The sequence below is a fragment of the Rhipicephalus microplus genome, chromosome 6 (genome assembly GCF_043290135.1).
Source record: "Rhipicephalus microplus isolate Deutch F79 chromosome 6, USDA_Rmic, whole genome shotgun sequence".
Lineage (NCBI taxonomy): Eukaryota > Metazoa > Arthropoda > Arachnida > Ixodida > Ixodidae > Rhipicephalus > Rhipicephalus microplus.
Window position 1 is genome coordinate 160,028,782 of NC_134705.1, and position 25,419 is coordinate 160,054,200.

Genomic DNA, 25,419 nt, shown 5'->3' on the forward strand with positions numbered 1-25,419 from the left:
AAAACCCCAGTAATGATTATTCATTGATACATGCCGTCCACGGCCAGGAGCCAGCTCTCATTCTTACGTTTACGATATTTACTTTATATTTTGCAGCTTCGAAGGCAGAGAATCTACATTCATGATGCAAATATATAACCATTCATGTGGATTCTTCCCTGTATTTAAACAATGAGTGGAGCAAACTATTACTTTGGGTTGTTATGGTCATAAAACAGAAATGGGTTGAAGATTGCACTGAGAGTTTTGATAACTAAAATAAAAAATGTTTAGTATGTTCCAAGTTGCTGCATTTATGCTTATAAATCGCAAGAAAATAATACTTCTGACACGATGTCCAAAAAAAAGGCCAATGATGGCAGTTCTTAGGTGCATACCGGCGACCGTCTGTCTGAAAAACCGGGCAGTTAGCAACCACTCATTAGCTTTCACATCTGCTCATACTTTCCTTCAGTCACAATGCTTCACTTCCCCCTTCTGCCACACGGCTTTGAACATCGTTCATAGCAACTGTCACAATTGTGATCATGGGTCCTGTAACTTCTGGGTGCCCGATTCCAGTATTAATTTCACTTCCTCTTCCTACTTTCAATCAACTTTACTTCTGGCTTTAAACTAAACATCCCAGTTCAGGTCTGTATCTTAACCTAGTTTTATGCAGCCCCACTTACGCACAGTCTGTTTACCTTGCTCAGACTGTTCGCAGGACAATCACCCATTTTTTTTTATAGATTTCACACTCCTAATGCTAAAACACTAAAAAGGGCCCGATGAATGACGAGGACAAGGCTCACATCGGCAATCAGATCAGCCAGGCTCGGGTTGCAGAGCAGCAGCCATCGACGCGGAGTGATACCGTTGGTCTTGTTTAAGAAACGATCAGGGTACATCTCGTAGAAGTCCTTGAACCTGCACATTCAAGCGGCAATGCACCAAGTAATCACGAGTAGCACTTTTAATTAGGAACATATTAATGCTCTTTTGTTCCATTCCTTTCCCCTTTTTTCAACAGCTACACAACACTGCCCTTTCGGTTACTACTATCAGCCACTCGATACAAAACAACCAGAGGTGAATGGGCAAAAAAAAAAAGTGATCGCAAGTCTTCAAAATAAGTTTCATCAGATGCAAGCACAGCAAGGAAGTAACTTCGGTTATTCTTTCCACACGCTGCATCCCACGCCCCATACTTCACGATCACACGATGCCACCCTTGCTGTGAAGATAGTCAGCATCACAGATGGACTCAACCAGAAGTGTTTTATCTCAAGCACGCAAGCATGAGGCACTGCATCCTGGGCCTCTCCGACGTGCATGACACTACATTCCCACAACGCTGTTATTTCTAAGTTAAGGCGGAGATGACTTATAGAATAAGAAAAGCAACTGATAACTTCCAAAAGACATCATGTGGTCACCGACGATGTCCCCATGTTGTCACAGATTGCCGAAATTTGTGATGTCGCTAAAACATGAGCACGTGACATCGTTACATGGTGAGTCAATCTCGGAGAAAGTGCAACACTGTGCAATAGTGGCGCATCTACTCACAGGTGTTTCTTGAGAATATCGGAGTGGATCTGCGCCACGCCATTGATCTTGTGCGAGCACACAATAGACAGGTGGGCCATGTTGATTCGCTTCTCGCCTTCTTCCTCGACCATCGACATGCGCCGCAGCCGGTCGTTGTCCCCGGGAAACTTCTTGGACACTTCCTGAAAGCAACCATGTTTGCGTGTTGGTCGCAGTGCTTTGCGCCCAGTTTGTAACAATGTTTATAACAGCAAGGTCACGAATTCCACAACAGCGAATGCTGGAGTGCGGGCAGTCTGGTTTGGGCAGAGCTCTATGGCGAGTTGCTGCTGCACAATGGAAGTTTGTTTAGCAGGCCCACACACTTAGAGCTCTCGGATGATGTTTCTGTTACTGCAACATTACATCACAGCATAGAGGTTACAAGCGAGATTACAGTTGCTTGGTGGGTATAAGATGCTCCCTAAAACGCGCAGCACTCTGCTGAGCATTAATAAAATTTCACAGCTTGAGCAAGGTGTCATGTTACAAGTGTGCAACTATCACACTGAGGTTCGGAAGCACGACACTTACGCCAAGGAAACGGGCGTTGACATCGTAGATGATCTGCAAGTGACGCGGAAGCAAGTTCTGCAACATGGAGCAAGGCCAGCGCTCCAAGGCCTCCGGCAACACTGTGTGGTTTGTGTAGGCGCACGTCTTGGTCGTCAGGTCAACAGCCTAACAGACCAGAAAAAGAAAACGAAGCGAGGACTGCAACATCAACTACATTAGGAGTCTTTTCTGCCAAAAACTTTCATTGAGTAGAACCACGCACATTTTCAAGGGACACTAAAGTGCAATAATTAATCTGCTTAGGGTCATAAATTGTAGTCAGAGAACTCTAACTTCAATATTTTCCCCGTTACATGTTTATTAACAGAAGATAAAACTGTGGTGAAAGTTTCTTTTTTAAATTTCGCACTGATAATGTCATGCATGATGTACAGATTTCAAACTATATTTCGCATTTCCGAAACAGTGGCTGAACTAACATTTCCTAAAGCTTTGAGCTCATGAGCCCTGACAGAATTAGTACTCACTTTATCAGCACCAATCAGAAATGACAAAGGGCCTCGTAGATGCGGTCGAAATCTACGATGTCGACATGTTTGGTGCAGAAATTTCAGCATAGCGTCACCACCCACATTTTCTTTTTGCATGTTTGCTCTAATACCACGCATCTTCTCGTTGCAGGTATGACAATTTTAGAATCGTGAAAGCAATTTATGAGTTTGTAGATCTGCGCATGTGGCGAAATTCCGGGTGTGAAGTGAATTCGTATGTTAAAGTTTGAGCACGAATCGAATTGAATATTTTTGAAACATTTTTTTGAATATAATTAAAACATTTTTGAAACCTTTTTTACATACTAAGAAGTGTAAAAAAAAAGGTCCTGAGGATCCCTAAGCATATTCTTATGAGATAAGAACATGAAAGTGTTTCTGTTAGCTAGTTTGGTAAAGTACGCTCCGATGTGGTACTCCCTATATGTCTCAAAGAATGAGGCAATCAAGGGGCCGAATAAAGCTTGTTTACATAACTTGGTTGTATCGACATCACTTTACACATTAATACAAAAGACCCCATTTCCTAGATCTGCCCTCCAACTTCTGTGGAGGACCAACTGATATGGCGAAGAAGGGCACTCCCTTCGAGTCTTGAGTTTCTCATCAGCCGTGTGGATTTCCTCCTCCAACTCTACAGCTGCGAGTATGCTTCCCAGGGTGCCAGCGAGAAAGCCCAAGAGTTTTCCACACACGTCTTTTACTGGCTTGGTTTTAAGCAAATGAAACTAACATTTATTTTCCGAATGTTCGAATACTCCGAATAATAAAGTTTCGTTGCAGATCAAATTGAACAGATAATGCACACAAAAAAATTTGAAAGCTTGAGTATTCGCTTCTGCTAATATGAGAAAACTCGCTTGCCACTTCCGTGTGTATTTAATGTTGTTCAAATAGTTGACCCCTCCCTGCTAGATTACCTCGGCAACCAGGGACTGAAGTTTTTGTTTCACACCACATTGGGCAAGTATTTCTAGACTCGGTTCGCTTTTTGTACTGCCTGGTATATATACTTTATTTGCTACTGTGCATTTTCTTCAAATTGTACCTAACCGTGTTTGCTTCTCTATATAACACTGCAATGCCACAAAAGTAAAAACTGAAAAAAAAAAATTCATGTTATAAACACAAGAATTAGGGGACTGAAAGTGTCACTCACACTGACTGTGTTGGGTAAACTTCCGATAAACTGTAAATTATCTTTTTCCACTCAGTCAATGTACTAATCCTTTCTACCCACTTTCCCAATTGCTCTCAGCACCTAACAAGGTTTGGCACTGCCTCTAGGATTGGCACACCCTTTGATCATGCAAAGATCTCGTGTGACGTCGTCGTCTCACAGAGGCGAAAAATTTTTGAACACTGAAAGTCGCTGTAGCGCACGTTTTGCCATGTGGACTTGTCTTCATGGCTGCAACTGCAGGCCTTGAAGAAGACGAGAATGCTTGTCTAAATGTCGGCTAGAGGGCCCCCCGCATTCACAAATTTTTTCATCCCTTCAAGCTCGAGTCTTCCCCTGAACTTCTGCCTTTTATCAGACGTTGTCTTGTGCGACTTCATTGTGAAGTCACAATGATGAGATCATAATGACATCACAAACTTTGCCAATCTGAGACATCAGCATGCTGTAAAACCTGATGCAGTGTCAGTTTGTCTAATTGTCATGTCAATCTCTGGTTAGGGTCTGCATCATCAGGTGCCGCTACCAGCTTTGGCCATCTCATACATGCCTCTGGCAACACTGCAAGAACTCGGGGCATGTGTTGTTTAAAAAAGCACGCCGCTCGATAATCTCACTGCCTTCTGCTTCTATATTTCCTATTCGGCACTTTCACAAACATCAAAATTCAATCAAAATACCTTTTAGGCCATATTTGTGGATGATACTGCGCAGATGGCACCTCTGTGTTCCCATCAGTTTGATGAAAGAGGCAAATTATGTGCAAATTTTCGCGTCACTACTTTTTTTAATATCCACCTTGCCACATACAACTCTCAGCTTAACCCGTCCCACCCTTCTTATATTTTAAACCTCTATCAGGGTTTTGGGGCGATTTCCACCGATAAGTACGCTTGTTGACAGTGTGGTCTGAAAACAGTGTCACTTGGCACTCTCGCCGATGGAATGAACAGCAACAACAACAACAAAAGAAAAGGTTATACCTTATCAAAGTCGAGGCCTTCAATGTCGACGAAGATGCGGATGAGCTCGGGGATGGCCAGCGACGGGTGCGTGTCGTTGAGCTGGATGGCCACCTTCTGAGGGAACTCGTCCATGTGGGTGCGCACCACGCTGGTCTTGCCAAACTTGGATGACTTGTAGCGGCGAAGGATGTCCTGCAGTGTTGCTGCCACCATGAAGTACTCCTGCTTCAGTCGAAGCTCCTTGCCCTCGAACATCTGCAGCAGGAAGGAGGCAATGCATAGATTAGAATGCAAACTTGAATAAAAATTCCACTAACTGCCTGCCCACCATTATTTTCAACAACCCTCTTGACTACAGTAAACTCTCGGTAAACGTAAATCTCAAATGGAACTGCTGCTTAAATGGAACACCTGCCTCTTGTACAATTGGTTCCGTGACTGTATTCCACACCCATCTTCCTCTTTCAGTAAACATATGTCCCATTAAAGTAAACATTTTCCTGCTCCCTTCAGGTTCCGTTTAACGACAGCCTACTGCATTGTATACGCTCAAACCTCGATACTATAATGAACCCAGATATAATGAAATATCTGGTTATAACAGAGTAAATAAAGAATAGTCTTGCAATAGAATGTGTTTGAAATATACCTTTATAATGAATTCCCTTATATAACAAACCTATTTTCATGCAAGATTCAACTTTGTTATAATGAGGTTTGTGTAAATGCATGTATTGCAATGTCTGCATGCCTTTCAATCCAACTCCTGTAATGTTTGTTTCATGAAAGGTGTTATAATTTATTTTAGAGTGTTTCAAAGACTTCCATTTGCAAAAATAACAATTGAGATCTCAGAGCTACATCAAAAGATAACAAGGACATGTAGGAGAAAAGTACCATTTTGCAAAGGGGTGTTTGGGAGCGAAAACGGTCACGAAGCTAACTTTAGAGCTTAATAACAAAAATACCTATTGAAACTGAAATAAAGCACATAAGTAGAAGACGTAGACAGGATTAACACAAACACTGAATTTATCGACATTACACAACTGAAATAGAGCACATAAGTAGAAGACGTAGACAGGATAAACACAAACACTGGATTTATCGACATCACACTTCTGATAACGTTTGCGTTAAAAAGCACTCACTACAGCATCAAAGAATTTTCAGTTTCAGCGTTGTATTAACTAGCTCTTACTCGAAAATGACTAGAATCGTCAGAACGTCCACCAATAGATTCTCTTGGGTATCCACAATTCTAAAAAGGAAAATGTTTCAGAAAGCCTATCATTCCTTGGCAGTATTTTGGCCTAGAAGACTTTTAGCTCAGTGCAGTAAAAGACGACTGCGAAAGAGCTGCTGTTTACTGCTCACTTGCTTTCATTTTCATTTTCGTTAACCCTTTAGGGCGACATATATAATAAACTATCTGCAAGTGCGTCAAACTTGCACATTATTTCAAGGCACTATATGTTCTATTGTGACAAAAATAATGTATTAATACATTGTTTTGTGTATTATATAGTAATTAATCTGAACTCAATCACAATTAAATATTTTCTTCTCTGAATTCACTGATTTTCCTGCATAAATAGAACTAAATTGCACGTTAGACAAAATCGCTCTTGGTTCCGTTTTTTTCAAGCAAAAAAATTTTCACGCATCTGACCTGGCTTGTGAAAAACGCTCTATCGAAAGAGCTGTCAGACAAGGCAGCGCCCTTAAAAAAGTGATCATGTGCAACAGTACACTCTGAAATAAAAATAAATTAAGACGCCCTCATTAGGCTGAAGGTTTAGTTCATCCAAACCTCAAGCTATCTCGCTTTTTCAGAGCTACTAGCTGGCAAAACTAGCAAAAACAAGTGATGTAAGCATGTGATGTAATAAGCAACTTTGTACAGAGCATCTCAAAAGGCGTCATTTGGTGCGTCAGCCGACAAGTTTTGCTATACTCACATTGTCATTCGGGTAGAGCACCCTGGAAATGTTCTCTGCCAGGTTCCGGTCGAGGACGGCCTGAATGTAGTCTCCGTTATTGACTGCGCAGATTTAGGGGCAACAACATAAAAAGACCGGCATTGTAATGAACAAACAAAGCGCAGACAACACAAAACATCATGCAGATCAAAAACCAATGCGACCCACCATTCACAAACCTTTCAGAATAACAGTGTAGACAAAAAATTTTATTTTATTTAGCATGGCACTTTTTATTTCACACCAGAAAAATGAAGGCGAAAAGTAAATCGCAGCAATAACAACTACACTGCAACTGCATATGCTGGTGACTGTTGCAAATGGCTACAAATAATTAGATTTTGCCAAGTTGTACTTTTGAAATGGCCAATAATGTAGACACACTAAAGTGAACTTACATGCATGAATCCAACTTCGAGGACATAGAGCTCGATATGCTTATTTCCAGTCTAGCACTCCGTAATTTATAGCAATAGTTAAGGAGGCATGTGTATTTGTAAAGAAGCATTGGTACATTAATTTATTAAGTAAATGCCCCAATAAGAAAAAGCATGAAGTAAATGGTAGCATGACAGAATCCCTTCAGTTGAAAAAGACGACAATAGAGATTGACTAATCGTCGCAGCTATAGCTCCAGTGGGCCAGGCTGTCGAGGCTAAGTTATGTTCAGGATGCAAGCTATTGAGGAGTAGCTCATTTCATTGAAAGTATCCATGGCCACTCCCATTACAGTTAAATGTCTATATATCTAAGTAATTAAGATTGGTAATTTACTTTGCTATATAAAAAATTTGTTAAATCAAAATTCGACTTGTAAACATAGAATAGTTGCCAAAGGTTTTTTTTTTTTTTTGCAGTTGTCATGCCAGAAAAATGTTCGAATAAAATGGCAGTGCAGAAAAAACGAAATCCCTGGAAAAATATAAGCTTTCTCGACCTTGAAATCTGGCGACTGCAGTTTGACGCTGTGCCAGCGAAGACGTCTTTGCCGACGACCAAGCGTCAAGCAAGCACCCCCCCCCAAAAAAAAGCACGTCCATCACTCTATGGCAATACAGGATACGCATTCATAAACACTACGTGCAACTCAGTCATGTGAATCTGGTTCCAGCAGAAGTTTCGATTTATTGTCTCAGTCCTCCCTTGGGGCAGCACTGATGCTTTGTTATATTGAAATCAAAGATAACACAGTTGTTATCCTGAGGTTAAAGAAAAAAAGTATGCTGTGTTCCTAAGAACGCGAAGTTGGGGAGGGTGAACTTCGTTGTTTTGAGAGTTTCATAATGTTTCAGTTAGTTATATAGGACAGGGTTAACCATACCACAAACCGCTAAACTATAACTTATCCAGCAGGCGACACTTACAGAAGCGAAGGTTGAAGTTTATGGGAGACTTGCAAGACCAGAGCCTCATGGTGTTGACGACGTTGTTGCGGAATCCAGGAATGGGGTTGTCGTAGGGCATTGCAAAGACAACCTGAAAGAAGTTGGGCATACTTGTACGTTGAAAAAGGAAAGTTAGGCACGTTTCACCGTTACATTCCAGACGCCTCTTTGAACAGAACCAGACTGCATTAAATGGCACACTCCATTCAGGTAGAAATTCCAGTGACTGAAAGCTTAGTTTTGCTTGTTCTTTGCACAGCGTATCTGTATATATAGTTAAGTTCTGGCAAATTTTGTCCACGAACAAAAGACAGGAAGTATAATTTTTGGTGAAACGATTAACTCTGTTAGTACAATGTTCCTGTATCGAGAAAATGGACGCGGTGCGATTTTGCCGACGTGGCAAAACGGTGTGAACAATTTGGCCTCGGAGACAAGAATACTTGAATAAGAGAAGGCTCATGCCACATATGTACTCTCAAATAAACGGTGCTTGTTATGTACTACTACAGGATTTAATTTTCTGCTGTTGGCCGCACTGATGATACGATACGTGTCAATCGCAAAAGAAAGACCTCCATAGAAACTGCTTTTGTGGCTTCAATCTACACAGTATAAAGGCTGAAGCTTTTCTGTGCTCCAAGAATTAAAAAAATGGGCCGCCACAGAACATGAAAATTTGTAGTTCAGCGAACTTCGTCAGGCTTCCAAAGTGCAGACAAGGTGCGCAAAATACTATAGTACGAGCACTAGCATGGGAACAACCAAGATCGCATCTGAACTATACTTGAAAGTGCATAGTTAGCAGTACATCAAAATACAAAATGTGAAGAAAAAAAAACACAAAAAACAATTACGTGAACCTGCTCGATACATGATGAAATACTAGTACCAAGATGAAATAGGTCCATTTTAATAAAAAATGCACCAAGCATCTTCAGATTTGCAGCCTGCGTTAAATAGAGCTGTCTTAAAGGGGCCCTCCAACACTTTTGAAGCACCCATTTTTTTTTTATGTGTTTTGCGTAGACCGATGGCCAGGGATAATTTTAGCATAAGTCCAAGCACCGATATGAAATCATTCAGTATTTTAATCATGCAATAAGGTCCCCTCATTGCTGCCGACCACGCCAGCGCAAAGTGGAGCTCGCTAGAACTACACGGGCGGAAATGACGACGATGAGCGCAGCCTATCACAGGACGTGTAAAGCCTTGCTCCGAAGCAAAAGGACCTGCTCGAGTTATGACAAGTCGGGGAAGTTCATTTATACCAGCCTCACCCAGCTGTTCGACCGCGTAAACAAAACGGCATGGTCAGGCACCATGTTGCCTGTTGCTATAGCAACAGCGTCATAAACGCATTTGACTGAACAGGCAACAATGGTGTACGAGCTTCCTCTACGTAAGAACTTCCAGCCCATGTCACTGGAAGCCCCCTGCAAGGTCACAGCAGAGAGTGAAATGTGGTCATGTCACCCCGCGAAATTCGAGTTGAGGGTAGGCATTTTTTTCTTGTATTTTGATCTTTTTAAATTGAATAACTTCGTACTGCGTGCCGCTATCGCTGCCGTTCTTGCTGCACTAATTTGTCCGTGCGTCAGTCTATGTAGTCCACGAGTAAAAAAATGGGGGGTTGAAAAGTGTTAGAGGGCCCCTTTAGGATGTTTGAGACATTTTAAATATCATCAGCGCTTACCGTTTTCAAGCACTACTTGAGCACACAAAATGTGTGCAATGAATAAAAAAAGCACAGCAACGGGTTGTGAATGTGTGTGCAGAATCTTAGCCAGTAGAAGCCTTATGACAGTAAAACCCATTACTGTAGTATCTTTAATTTATGGGATTATATTCTCAGTCAACATATTGTAATTACCATATATTGAAGCTATATCTTATATCCGTATACATGCCACTTTTTTTAAACATACCCACACACTTCTGTCAATTCACTATAGCTTTGTTAATTAACAGCATTGGAGGTAGCCTTAATTAAGTGAAACAAATGTGTTTGATATTGAGTACACAGTGATATGCAAAACCCAATTTATGGCAAACATTGGGCCAATTTAAAAGAAAAGTGTTGCATTTGAGAAAGTCCGATTACAGATGAAGCATAGCTGAAGTGATTCTAGTAGCGACCAGTGACTAGTAGCGACTAGTGACTCGATTATCGAGATTAGTAAAAAAATTTATGTTGTTGGCTTAGAATTATTGAGGATGATTTCAAAACGAAAAAATTTGAGAGCTTCCGACAAGCCTACGCACAAGTTCCCAAATATGCACACCCTTTGCACCAGAAACATAACCCAGTTCCTGCCATGAACAATTAAAGCGGTCAAATTATGTGCAATCTTATGGCACATACAAGTTGTTGAAAAGTTGTCAAGCGTTTTGCAGATGTCCCAGGCATAAGTTATCCCCAGATATTTCAGCGCTGCGAGCTTGCAGTAACACCAATTTTACCACGTCCTCCAGTCTACCACGTGCTACCACTGACCTGTGAATCGACCCACTTGTAGCCCTTGTCAGTCTTCTCAACACGACCGTAGAAGTTGACGGGAATCATGTACTCCGGCCGAGCCTTCTCCCACGGGTTGCCAAAGCGAAGCCAGTCATCTGGAACTTCAGTCTGCAATGCAAATACACAAGCGCATCAGCTCCGACCCGACCAACGAAATGTCAAAGTTTCACTGCAAGTGCAAAGCGATGAATGCTATAGCAATGAATTGAAATGTCATACAAAATAAAGCTACCAGCTCATTCCTTTGTGGTATGATCTGGCAGAATACTGCTTCAGACCTTCAACTAGCCTTTGGTTATTTATGAGTCCAAAAAGTGCTTGCTATCTGTAAATTGATTATGAAATAAATTTCATTGATTAATCCATTCAGACTTTGGTTTAAGGGTGCACAGCCACTCCAGTGGACGAAGTAGTTATCGCGCCGTCTGTTGCCTCAATGTGAATCGAGCAACGCATACAAAGGTACGAGCTATACAAATATATGACAGTCTATAGATCTCGACAGAGACAACTGCATCCTTCTGACCAAAGTGTGGGGGTGCTGCTCAAGCAACATATTGTGCCCAAGTGGGCACAAATAGTCACATTAGGGATATATTCAGCCTGCTTGAGCGTGCGTGCGCCCAACTCTTATGTGAGGCGAGCTTGTGCCCGAGTGGGTTCATGAAAAACACGAACAGCGCAGTCACAGATTGGCAAGTCGACTTTGTTTTCTCACACGTGCATATTGTCGTGTGGTCATGACGTTGGCTAAGGCTAGAGTCCACCTGTGAGCGGGCACAAGTTTGCCGAATAAAAATTTTAATGTTGAGCAAACCGACTGCCGCTTTCGTCTATGTCACGACCACGTGACAATATGAGCATGTGAAAAAACAACAACAAAGCAATATTGCCAGTCAGAGACTGCTCTGCCCCGAATTTTTTCGTCGGTGTTTTTCATGGCACTTTACATATCTACATTATGTACCCACCAGTGGCACGGGTACCATCAAAAGTATGCATGAGTAGATATTCACAAGAATATTATAGTATTTAAATTCATTTTGACAAGTTAAAAATTCCTAAAAGCATTCAAAATCAACTAATAAGTGTGTTTTGACCCATTTGATCCACCTAACAAAATCACTGCCATGCTACTTGTGACCATTATGCTCTTAAACTAATTCAGGAAAAATCTACAATGCAGTGAAGCCACACTTTAAAGTTCAGTCAGTGCTCACATTATCATCAACCCGATTAATTATTTTTCCAAAGTTCAAATGCATGTCATGAGGATAATACGGGCAAAATATGGCAAAGTTTCAAAACGTGGCATATTTTACTAATACCCTGCATACCACTGCTATCGAAAAACTGCTACAATTCAAATTTGGTTCAAAATTATTTGGTACTAATTACCGCTTACCAGTACTTTAATGTCACTTCAAACCAAGAAAGTGGCATGAGCGTAAGCCTAATCGAAAGCACATACGAAATGCTCCAGCTCTGTATACTGCCAATGCGAGCGTAAACCAAATTTTTGCACCTGCTCTGTTGTCAACAGCCAACGAATGGGTGAGAATAACTGTTGGTTGAGCTAAGAGAATCGCCAAAGCAGGCAGTGCTTTAGTATGGCATCTGTTTCATTATCACTAAAAGGCTATAGTTTACCTAAATAAACACTTACCTAAATAAAAAAAGCCGAGCACAAACGAAGGTTGAGGTCTATCTGATGAGCTCAATTTGTAGCGCAACTCCCTGAGAAAGGCACTATTCCCAGGTTCAACCCAAAACCAGGGTGAACCATTATCACTAAAAGAAGTTGTGCTTGAACGAGACTCTGATTGATCTGTCAGTGATGTGTGTATGCTGCGTTCTTTTCTAAATAAACAATACTAGAAGTGGTGCTTTGTGTGCTACACGAATCTCTGTCCAGTGGCATCATTACGCCCAAGTTTGAAAGCGCACTGAACCGATTTCATGAATCATGAGGGGAGAGTCGGTATGAGAGGGACGTGCCATGCAGGTGCCGAAGTTTATCTTTCAAATATTTTTCTTGAATTGCTAGACAGTTAAGTATATCACATTCAACCTTTTTTAACGCCCGTTAACACTTTAGTCGTTGGGTACCCCTTCCTCTTCATGCCAGCTTTGTACGACCCTCTTAGATTTTCCGCTGCCATTCAACCAGTCTCTGAAAAGTCTCAGTTGAACACACGAGCAGGGCAGCAGTGCTCATTTTTTAATTTTGTTTCAAGGTATTATAATTTTTATAAAATAAAATCTGCTTCTATAAAGACAAAATGACCGCCACGGAAGGACATGTGCCGCCCATTGCAATTTTCCCATATCTACACCACCAACCAATGCGCCCGGTAAACCATTCCTACACAAGCCTCAACTGAGCTCTGCTCACTGGGGTCACAGGGCACCTACCTGTTCTCCATTGGTGATCTTTTGGGTGAAGATACCGTACTCGTAGCGGATGCCGTATCCGTAGGCCGCCATGCCCAGGGTGGCCATGGAGTCAAGGAAACAAGCCGCCAGACGACCAAGGCCGCCGTTGCCCAGACCAGCGTCCTCCTCGAGCTCCTCCAGTTCTTCAATGTCCAAACCCATCTGTAAGGTCGACAGGGAATTCCTAAACTTGTGGTCTAATCTTGACCCCAAGGTGTTCACGAATCCTACTACCACACTTACCTAAATAAAAAAAGCCGAGCACAAACGAACGTTGAGGTCTATCTGATGATCTCAATTTGTAGCGCAACTCCCTGAGAAAGGCACTATTCCCAGGTTCAACCCAAAACCAGGGTGAATTATTGGGCAAGTAAGAACTTTTGTTTTCTATGAAGTCTGTATGGGTTTCCTCGTGGCTTTGTGCGAAAAACGAGTGGTTGCCTCTTTCCATTTCCAAGATCTATACATTGAGCTCCAACAGAAATGAAAATTATTCTGATGCAGTTCAACCCACATTTTTTTTGAGGAACTGAAAAATTAAAACATTACACACTTTTATTTACAACAAGCGCGCACAAAAATAATAAAGTGAAGAACTCTTGCTAGTAAAAGCATAACCTTCGAGATCTCTACTTCAAGGGTTGGCATCAAAATGACAAAGAACATCACAATCATGGGAATGATGCCATTTTCATGCACCCAACTGTATCTGTTGACCGTGTATCTTGGTCGAGGGCATCATTCTGTGCAGCTATGATGGCCACATTGCAACTGTATTTGGCAGCATTCACAATGATCTACCAAAACTTATTATAATGCAGTTTTTTAGATTTTGAGCCAAATAAATTAGATGCCTATATAGATACGTAACGCAACAGTGTGGTCGGCACTGCTTGAAGAACGATGGGCAGGATAGGAACTATAAGCTCGCCAGATTTGATAGATTTGATCACGAGGATAGATCAAGTTTCATTAATCACAAACGTGGGCTAACAGCCCATCATAGAAGACTTTTATAAAAAAAAAAAAGGCTGACCTATGGTATATACCAATAAAGTGATAGTAGTATTGCAATGAGCGACTGTCGATATGGCACCATAGAATACTACTGCAGACCGTACAAGGACAGAAAATATAAACACACAGTGCAGCGTCTCTTCACGAGATTTTCTTGCGTCTTGAATCTCTTGTAAGGAAGCAAGATCGGCACTGCGGCATTGGTGTGAGCTCAGCTAGTGAAAATAAGAGGAGAAGAGGCAGAGAATAATTGATTTGTAGGGTTTAACGTCCCAAAACCACCATATGATTATGAGACGCCGTAGTGGAGGGCTCCGGAAATTTCGACCACCTGGGGTTCTTTAACGTGCACCCAAATCTGAGCACACGGGCCTACAACATTTCCACCTCCATCGTAAATGAAGCCGCCACAGCCGGGATTCGATCCCGCAACCTGCGGGTCAGCAGCCGAGTACCTAAGCCACTAGACCATTCGGCGGGGCACCACTGCAATTCGATCTCAACTCCAGCTGCAAGAATAAAGTTGCCGTGCCAAATTTTTTGTACATTTATTCCTGCCCAAGACAGCATTTGAATGAGATTACATTTGGAATCAGTCACCATCTACCCAGATAATTCATCATTGAACTGGTTGACATAACATTGTACAGAAAACTTGTTAACTACTCCTATCTGTAACACCATTGGGCATAGAGAGTAGTTTAAACAAGCTATAACGTCATGTGATGTCACTGTAACATCACTACGACATCACAAATTTTGGCAATCTGATGTTTTCACGCAATAGTGATCTTTCGCATCACTCATGATGACACCGACGGTCACTTTTCAAGTCTGATGAGGCATCTAAGGCTTTTGTCTTAATAAATACTGGTCTACTATTACCTGCTACCTCGAAGAGAAGTTTAATATGCATCTTATTTTAAGTATTACCTACCAAGCAGAAACGTGGTGGCTTACAAAGAGGGTTCAGCCTTAATTGAGGACAACACAGTGAGCGATGCAAAGAAAAGTGATAGGTGCAACCTTAATTGATATGTGGGGTTTAACGTCCCAAAACCACCGTATGATTATGAGGGACGCTAGGTGCAACCTTAAGAGACAAGAAGAGAGTATAAGTGGGTCAGGGAACGAACCGGTGTTAAGGATGTCGTAGTTGAAATCAAGAAGAAAAAATGGACATGGGCTGGGCACGTAGGCATGATAACCGCTGGTTATTAAGGGTAACTGACTGGATCCACAGAGATCGCAGGTGCACGAGGAGAAAAAGTTCGGTGGGCTGATGAGATGAAAAAGTTCGCAAGTATAATGTGGCAGCAGACAGCACAAGACCGGGTTCATTGGTGGATCATGGCCCGGGAGAGGCCTTTGCCCTGCATTGGGCGTTGTCAGGCAGATGACGATTCTGATGATGACGTAGGCACTTAAGCGTCTCATTCCCATCAACCTCGCACACTCAAGAACTTTTTTGAATGCATGCGTAATGAAATTCCTCGAAACATTCACCTAGTCAAACTGCTTCATCTTAATGACACCGTGGTGTCTGCTAAGTCAGTGCGCACGTTGATAAACAAGATTACGTTAACTGCCGTCGCCTCTCTAGCAGCAGGAGGTCATCAATCTTAGCCCCACTTTGCATATGGAGCGACACGTAGCGTGCCCTTGCGGAAAGTCCCTTTCCAGAAAGCTTATCTGGAAGTCCCTGAATGTTGTCAGCCCGATTTCCAAAGTGTGCCACGCTGTCAAGCCAAAAGAAAACCAGCATAAGGGCCTGTTTATGCCTTCAGAGTGTACAAGGTCCTGGCTGTTATCAGTTTTTTCTAGGAGAGGCTCTCCTGTGCATCCCTTATCAACAAGGCCAATGAGCAGCAACCTTGAAGGTAAGAAGCGTGCAAACAAAAACAAAAGAAAAGCACCCGGCACGCGCTGATGTACACGAATGACTTGACTTGTCTCACTGAGGCTAAAGCGTGTTCTCGATTACTGGACATTAAACGAGAATTCAAAGAGATGCTGAAGCCGAGCACTAAACACATATACTGATACGTTAGTCTTCGAGAAATAGATTTTTATTTATGAATATTCCATTAATTACTTCTCAGGCGACGTTGAAAATTCTGTGCATATGCTGTGCACGCAGAAGTGCCGCTTTGCTCTTGTTGCCCCGAATCCATCCAATACAGAAAGAGTTTTTACATTGCAACTATAGCGTTTCGATTCCCTCACTAGACGATCATATGTCATTAACGAGATAACCCAGACACGCAAATGCACAGTGATGTTTGTGACGTGCTCGTTATAAACTGTGCCAGTGCGTAAAGATTAATGTGTTGAAGAGGCAAACTACAGCTTTAATCAATTAATTATTCTTAACTTTTCACAAGGCCAGTTTGTTCGATGCCATGGAAAAAAAAAGCTGTAGGCAAGTTTTTTCACCTACCTGATAGAGAGCCTCATCGCAGGCATTCTGGAGGCCCAGGTTTACCATAGTGTTGGTGAGAGAACGGCCCATGTAGTATTCCAGGGAGAGGTAGTACACCCTCTGAAAAGCAGTGCAAACACCACATCAATCATTAAGAGTTATGCACAAAGACAAATCAGACTAATGAATGTTGCATGCTAAAACAAACTATGTGTGTGTGCGAACGTGTGTGCACGTGCATGCGAGTTGGACTAACAAGTGTTGATTGAGTAAATTAAATGAATGTATCCAGCTGTAAATGACGCCTCATGATCGACTGTCAGCTTATAACCACCAAGTTTTAATAAGTAATTTTTGGGTATAACTTATTAAAACTTCACAGAAATGAGCCAAATGTTTACCAAGTACTGAACAAGGGTATTGAAATCCTGTGCTATACTCAGTATAGTCACAACTTTTGATGCAGTATATCTCCATTTCATCCTTAACAAATTTCAACTGCATTTTGTCACAACAATACCAGAACAAAGCAAGTAGTCTCTGTAAAAGGAGTGGTGGTGCGATATCTGTTCATTTCAGAAAGACCAGATTTAATGTGACCCAGTAGGACTCTCTCTTGAGCATTCTCGAAAAATTAGAGAATGCAGTCTTGCAAGCAAGTATACTGGCCTGTGGTCTAGGCTGATGTAACGCTACCTCAAGGTTGTCTATTAAAGCAAGAAATACTGCAGTTTGGGGTAAGTTGAGGCAGTGATGAATGCTTTGCACAGTTTTTGACAAGTAATTGAGCGTAATCAGCATGACATGGCTGATGGCTAGTGGGGTACTTAATTTCAGGACTAGGGCGAGAGGAATCTTCAACGTTCAAAGTTTTTTAATCTATCTATCTATTTACACTATGCCATTTTGTGCAGCATCGTTTCGAGTAAACATTTGTAGGTGTGCACAGCGATGCATAATCAAGATTAAAAAAAAACATTCTGGCAATGGTGCTTTCTGGTAGCGGCAAAGGGGAGAGAAATACTGGGATTTCTTTGTCTACTTTCCCATCCCTCCTTTGGCATTCTGCCACTGTCCTCATTTATGTCCCTTCACCGTGATGTGTGTTCATGGGTAAGCTGCAGATCACGACTTCAGCTAACACCGACAATTTACATTCCTTATTCAAGCATGATGATTTGTCACTCTTATTTATATTTTGTCTGCAGCTGGAGTCTTGCGAACTTCACTGGGTTTGTGGAACCCAAGTCCGAATAAAACACCTTGAAAAGTTTTTCTGCTCCCAAGTTATAGTTACTATAAGTGCCTAATGCTTAATGTTGCGAACTGTAAAATGTGCGAGACCTTCTCGTAACCGTTTCTTGTTTTTATTCAAACTCATAAGGTAAATCCCTGCATTAGAGGATTATTATTATCATCATCATCATCAACAAAATTACTACTACTACTACATATAACCCTGGTACTTCTCTCTACCGTAGTCAAGTAAAAGCCATCAGCTGCTATTAATGAAAAGCCAATGTCTAACCCCTTCAGCTGCAAAATTATGGGCTATGGATGAATGCATTAAATCCACCATTATTTACAAGGAGCTAGACACTTCAATACAAGATGGTTTAGGGAACAGGATGTTTCCTATACATTTTAGCAAGCCATTATAAATTGAAAATAGATATATGTATTTTTATTACAGTCTTTCAATGTTGAAATTTCACCAAGAATTGCAATTTTCGATGCAACATTGTCCACGTGGATTCAAGTTGCGAGTTGGGTACAAGCATTAAGACAAACTTGAAAGGTTATTTCGCCGCTCCTGTAAATGGCAGCCCGACGAACGTACGGTCAGGCATGGCAATCTCCGTTAAGTCTACGATGTTTTTAACAATGCGAGTGACAGGACAAGTTAAACAAGTATAATACAGTATGATGCAGGCTGAATTTGAATGAAACTTAATGTCTGTTCTTGTTTCAGCATCCCTTAGTCACAGCTAGCAAAACGAAGTCCAAAGAATAGTGTTACAGTTTACGCGTAACTAACAACCTGCTAGTGGCTGTTGCAATGCACTCTTAGAGGTTATTGTACCCACCCTTTTATAAATTTTATGTTAAACTAGCACTGGCTCTCTCATCATATTTGCCCCCACGTCATCAAGTCTCTTGCGGCCATTTTCCCAAGAAGTGCCAAACCTTTTCTTCACCCTTTGCTTCCCCTTTGGAAACAGCAGCAGATTAGAAACAGCTGTCAAGTATTTCTGCAGTGCCTGTGACAGTTTTTTTCTTATTTCCTAGCTTATGTTGCAAGTTTTTTGTAAACTATTCCGATTCTGTGAATTGATCACTCTGTTTGGACTTCACGCCTGCAGATTTTATAGGCCCAACAACATATACGAATGCGTACACTGCTTATGAAGTGGTTGAAGCAAGTCCAAATACACAGCATGTCTTTAATTGAAGCTTTCATAACTACAAATTTTAGTGGTGGCATTAAATCATTGTGTGTATGTCTATATTGTGTTTGTCTGCAATCGCTCGTTTCTGATACGGCAATCTCACTTTTTATCAAGGTCGCTTGCCATTTTGTGTGGACGAATTTCGTTGTTGCCTAGACATGAATGTTGTGCTGCTAATGAAATGGATGAAGGTTCAATTCCCAATACGAAAGAAGGAAACAGTAAAGAGTGAGCACTGAACAATGAGATAGAAAGAAAAAAAAAAAAGAAGTAAGTCGGGCACATCAAACTTCACTTGCCCCCATTTTCCCAAGAAGGGAAGAGCTCCTGAATTTTCTTTATACACTTCTATCAAGGCATTTGATATTGTTGAAGCGCTGGAGTAAGCAGAAGGAGTGATCTCAGAGCAGCTACTGTTACAAAAAAATAAGGTGCATCCCAACTCTCTTCCGCACTGCGGCCAGGAAGTAAAGGGTGCTCAAGCCAACGGACGCGCAAAACTCGGTTAGCTGTCATTTTCCTGGCATAGTTCCTAACACCGTCGCTTGTCTCTCCAGGCAGCTCGGCCAAAAACGGTTCTAGTTTACACACATGAAAGCTCTCGGCAAGCACTTACACAGGATAGAAAACAAAAGTTTGAAACGACACTCTGAAAAGCAAAGTCATGACTCTTTTACAAGGCTCGAAGAGGGTTTTTTTTTGCGTCCTTCAGACATGAAATGTCACCTAAAAACGAGCTATCTTTGGTGTGTCAAAAATAGGAGAAGACTGAAGAACCTGTGCACTATTCGTTGTCGAAGGGCACTCTAGAAATGAGTCGAACATACTTTAAACTGGACTACTGAGCTTGCGGTTCTTCCAGTGCAGTTAATTGAGACAGGCTAAACTGAGAAACGAATTTCAAAAGAACGGATAGTTGGGCTTGTTGCATGGCTTCACATTCTTCAAGAAACAACAAAGGAAATCACAAGACATGCAAGACACTGTGCTGTTAGTCTTGTCTTTTGCATGTCCTGTCGTTTCTTGTGCTTTTCTTTAAGGTATAAATCGAAAAGCTACAGTTGAAATGACAAAACGAAGAAATAAATTACATATCTTAATTGTGCATTAAAAGATCGCAGAACAAGTAATATATTATATGTTATTGTTTTCCATATACAGTCACCGCTCTCCCCTTTAGATACATCTATGGTTGGGAATCGAAGCCAGCAACAACTAGAGGCAGACTGTCTTCCATTTCATACAGCATCAAATGATATTTGAAAGCTGGGTGTGTTCAAACTTCGCAGTGGTTTCCTTTCAAGCACAAGCTAGTTCACAGAAAAAGCACCACTCCCCCCCTACATTCATCGTATAAAAAAACAGTGCGGGTATATGAGAGAAGAAGGAAAACAGGAACCCATGCAACAAGCTCAAGTTTTAGCAGTTTGCTTGGCAAGCTTCTTATGCTCGTGCATTGTCAGGCGGGCCGCCGGCATGTACATTAGTGCAGCCAGTGTACACTTCTCTGGTTGCCGCTCAAGGCCGCCACTCTAGTCGCCTCTCCGCGGCGATTCCAACAATGCTCACTAGATGGCGCGCGGCCACCCAAGGCCGTCAGTTTTCGATGCCCTGCGTGCTCGCCTCCTCGTGACTACGTCCACTTCGTTCTCATCACTTCGTAGGCATGGCAGCACGTGACAAATTCCTACGATGAGTGCTACGCACAAGTACCGATATTTTCCCAAACCCCCTCACCTGCATGTATCAACCCCGTTGTAGAGCGCCTGATAGCTGCACATCTGCCATTTATGAGTGTATAGCACCCAACACACGGCAGCAGCCAGTATGGCATAGAGAAGCAGGTGGTTAACATGCAGATCGACGTGGCCAACACTGTGCAGTGCCGGCCGCGAAACGTGCCCGACAACACTGCCCTCCACGTATACATAATATGCACTGGCTCGTTAACAAGCCTTATTACAGAAATGGTCTCAAGTGCCTCGTGCGCCTCCTAGCAAGCTCCTCTCACATATTTCCATTTGTGAATATGGCTATGATATTTTTACCCCAATACCTCGCCTTTGCACTTAACTATGACCATTTTGGGTCTCAGTGAAAGGAGGGGGGAAGGGGCGATGTTGATTGAATGCCTTGTATGATGCAGATTTCCACCCCTGTCTTAGGTGACTGTAGAGAGCAGTCTCCCCTTCGGTATGTTTCTGAGGTCAGCGAGCACCCAGCGCGTGTTCTTTGCATCTATGATGCTCAGGTAGTGGTCGTGTACTCGAACAAGTTGAAGCATTTTTTCGTTAACGTGAATGACAAGCTGGCAAAGAAAAAAAAATCCAGGCGTTTTGTTAAATGGCCACTCACCAAGTTTGACAATTTTGAGCTGACAAGTGCAATGTGTAGACAAGGCGTTCATGATCACGTCTGCCGAAATTTGGAACACTACGCGCAGCGGAAATTGGTCGAATTTCAAGATGAACACTGATCCCCCTTCCTTTTGCGAGCGCGCGCCAGAGAATGAGGGCACGACGTGCGTGTGTGAATGGACCTACGTACACGACAATGCAGTGACGTTGGTCCTCTACGTAGAAAAATGTGCTCTGACGTTGTGCACAGTCGCACGTGACATGGGGAAAATTATTTAACACGACATGCATAGTTTATATATTTGTTGCTTGAAGAGATTAATAAATATCTAGATAAATAATGCGAATGTGAGCGTGTTTTTTTTCCGTGAATTGCAACGAGATGCGGGGCTACTGTGCTGGCGTTTCACATGCGTTTGTGTCCCCGCAGTCAGCGCATCGAGCAGACGACAGCCATAGAACACTCCTACGCGTTTGCGCACTCATTGTGCTCATCTATTCTACCGCGTCTAAGCCAGTGTTTGCAAATCATCCTGCAGAAACAGGCAGTAGACCAAAAATAATGCTGGTCAACAATAATGCTGGTTCTCTTGGTCGGATGCCGGAGAAGGTAGGGAAGAGATTTGGCTTGCGAAGGCTACGTACGCAGAGGAGCGGCAAGGGTTTTGAGCTCGCCTCCTCTCATCCTTGTTTCGTGCCACTTCAAAAAAAAAAAAAAAGAACTACTTTCCTCTGCCTACCAATTCAAAAAAATGTTTGTGGCAAAATGTTCCTCATCGGAGGACACCCAACAGCTTCCACTGTCCAACTAAAATTTGGTATGGGGCCTGGTGAGTGGCCCTTTAACGTGAATGACAAACTGGGAAAGAAAAAAATCCAAGCGTTGTCTACAGTGTACCGTGCGCAGACTGGTGAAAGTTACGCTGGCGAAATAGGCAACTTTCAGCTAAGACTCGAGCAGAACATGCAGCCAGGAGGTGGCACACCAAGCTCGTGCCCCCCCCCCCCCTCCCCTGAAAAAATTTTTGCCTACGCCCCTTAGTAGGATGTACAAAACGAGGTTTCATCGAACGGAACTGCGATGCCAAGCAGCTCTTGGACTAGCCTGTGTAACGCTGTCCCTCTGTCTGCACCACTCCCCTCGCTGCAGGTGTTGGAGCGGTGCCAAGTAGCTCACGCCCTCTTAGCAGTGCGCGGTGGCGCAACGCCGACTAAATTTTCAAGGCCAAAAAGCTGCCGCAGTGACGTCAGAGGTTGGGGGCCCAGTTGCCCAACTGAGCATGCTCAGTAAGACTTTTTCCCACATCTTTTATTCGGCCCTATCTAGCCGCAGCAGCTGCGAGAGCGGGAGTGTTGGTTCTCCTAAAACGTTAACGAAACACAGGCTTTCCGCCGCGTCGGCGTAACTGGGCCCCCACCCGCTGACGTCACTGCGGCAGCCTTTCGGCCTTGAAATTTAGTCGGCGTTGGGTGGCGTCTCTCTTCCTCGCCTTCCGCACGCTCGCCGCGTGTCAGCACTATCGCTTCACCCTCTGCACCGCTCGCAATGCTCCAGCCCACTCCCCATGTGGCCATTATCTCACCCGCGCCACCTCTCTCCATCTGTCGGCGAGAAGAAGCCGCGGGCCGCAGGAGCGCACGCCTCGAGAATCTCGCGGCCACGCTCGCGGCGCCGACAATGTGGACAGCGTGTCGACGCTGCTTGCCGCACGATCGCGCCGATGAGCGGGTCGCCGTCGCGCGGCATGCTTCCCACTAGTGTGCGCGTACCTCTCCCGGCTGTTGCCGGCGTTACGAGGGTTAGCGAACCCGATCGCGTTCGCGAATGGCGACGTCAACACCGACGAGGCGCGAGACAGGGAAGCCGAACGCAAGCATCGGCAGTGGAAGACCAGCAACACTGACAAAGTGCGAGTCAAGAACATCTATCGCGTTTGCGAATACAGACGGCGCGCGGGTAACACCGACGAGACGCGAGCCAAGGAAGCCGAGAAGCGTCTTCAACGCATACCGCCTCCCGTGTCCTTGCGTTTCAAACAAACGTTTACTCGTGTAAACGCTACACCGAGTTTCACTTCAAACCGTGCTTCCAGTACACGCGTCGACGCTCGTTTCAACCGGGTCAACGCCATGCGCGCCGCTGCTGCTTCGCATTCCATGAGGGTTCCCTTGGGGGAGATGGTGCATAGCTTTTTTTTTTTTCGCCTTCTCTACCCTCCCTACAAGCGCTATCGCATTCTCGCAATTTATTTCTTTATAAAAACACGTGCTGGCATTGAGCCAGTAATGATCGATTTTGCGCTTTTCGACTGCACGCTGCTATCTCAGCTTACGCAATCGCAAACGCACAAAACGAAGCGAAATCTGTTTATCGCGCACGATAGTCGTGCGAAACAAGGCAGAATGGGCAAGCGACAGCATGGCAAAGCATGGTACGGCCAATGGGGAGCTGAATTCCTTCTGACGTCTCATGAACAATCTGATGGCGTCACGAATTGTGCCGCAAAGACTGGGAACGCCGGGAGAGAATAACGCGCTTTTTAAGAGGTCGTTTAGGGGTCACGAAGACAGCTCGTAAAAGATATGTAACCTGGTTGTTTGCGCCTTGATTTTTCCACCACGAACGAGGCTAGCTCCTATGCTGGCGGCGAAATGTCTCGCTTTAGTGTGAACATTCGTGATCAGTGCCAGTTTTAATTGTCCCAATGCGGCGGGTCTTCTTGCGAATGAGTTTCAAGCACCAGGTTGGCTTTGCGGTGTAACAACACTCCACTGTCCAACACAGAGAATGGGCTCAAGTCGCGCTCTAGACTGAGGTGGCGGCGGACAACTATGCCACTAAAATAGGCCATTGTGACCTCATAACAGCTTTCACTGTGAAGAACTTTCTCGCCACTTCACTGACAAGCTACTACGAAACTGTCATAGACCGACCAATGCGGCAGCTACATAAAATGGCTGTTATCGCCACCGCTCTTCCTGCAGCGGCCTTGAGTGGCATCCTACTGACAAAAGCCCATTCAGGCTTTCGCTTTTTTTTTTTTTCGCTTTGAACATTCCGCTCATGGCTGGCCCTCACCTCACGACTTCATCAACAGACCGACCTCGAGAAAGTGCTCTTGTCTGTGCCAAGTGTTAGTCCCAAATAGACACCGCACGAAGCCGTCGACCGGTGGCAAAGAATCGGGCGCACGCTTGTCCGGGACCGCACACCCTGCTCCTCGTCTGAACTAAGCTCAAGGTTCAGAAATATCCATTCTTGCCATCTCAAAGGGACACCAAAGTGTAAATCGCTTTAGAGCGGACAATACATTATCTGAGGCAGCTAACGTACGAAAAAAATATTTTTCTAGGGGGCGGATGGGCTCCACCTTGATCTGAAGTGGGGGCAGACGGATACGGTCGAGTGTCAAGTTGTGCTCTGTATGCTTTACAAAAAAAAAAAAAAAAAAACTTGGACCGTATCTGCATGTTTTACTGCAAATGTCGTTCGCCCGGAGAGAGTGAATAAAACATTCATTTGGTAGTTTGCGCGAGATAATCGGTGAATGGGATTCTGGAGGCGCTGCGTAGACATGAGCACCATACGGCGGTAATCTCAGAAAACGAAAGGATGGCCTCCGTCATAGCGAGTTAATAGTGTGCACTGCGTGCGCACACAATCGTGGAAGCCGCATTTTGAAAATTTATCTTCAAAGGTAGTTGGCAGCACCGTATCTTAGCAAAGCTTAGGAAACGCCTTTTCGTGCATATATTGTGAGCACAGATTAAAAAAAAACGCTACAGTTCTTAGAATTATTTATGTATACCTTTTCTAGTGAAACACACCGCAAACTATAGACGTTTTGATATTGTGCCTCAGACATGGGCAATATTTGCTTTTTAATGTGGCGGTAATTGAGCCGTTTCGCGTGACAAACAGACGAACAGAAAGACAGGCAGACAGAACAAAAATTTTTTCCATTCAAGTATCCCCATATAAAGACTAACGTCTTTCGAAAATCGGGGGGATCGAGGGTGCACGGGTCCGTTATGTCACTCCAAGGCTACGCCACTGATCTGAGA

General features: G+C 43.4%; 1 protein-coding gene across 1 annotated transcript in view; it reads right to left on the reverse strand.

Moving 5' to 3' along the window:
* The window catches only part of LOC119167236 (glycogen phosphorylase), a 48,000-nt gene that overhangs the window by 19,227 nt on the left and 3,354 nt on the right, over positions 1 to 25,419 (reverse strand). Inside the window, exons 2-10 of the mRNA XM_037418682.2 lie at positions 16,566 to 16,667; positions 13,088 to 13,270; positions 10,649 to 10,780; positions 8,131 to 8,242; positions 6,746 to 6,828; positions 4,803 to 5,039; positions 2,107 to 2,253; positions 1,552 to 1,715; positions 795 to 909 (exon numbers count right to left, since the gene is read on the reverse strand). Coding sequence (XP_037274579.2) covers positions 795 to 909; positions 1,552 to 1,715; positions 2,107 to 2,253; positions 4,803 to 5,039; positions 6,746 to 6,828; positions 8,131 to 8,242; positions 10,649 to 10,780; positions 13,088 to 13,270; positions 16,566 to 16,667 — 1,275 coding nt within the window. The remainder of the gene's footprint in view (positions 1 to 794; positions 910 to 1,551; positions 1,716 to 2,106; positions 2,254 to 4,802; positions 5,040 to 6,745; positions 6,829 to 8,130; positions 8,243 to 10,648; positions 10,781 to 13,087; positions 13,271 to 16,565; positions 16,668 to 25,419) is intronic.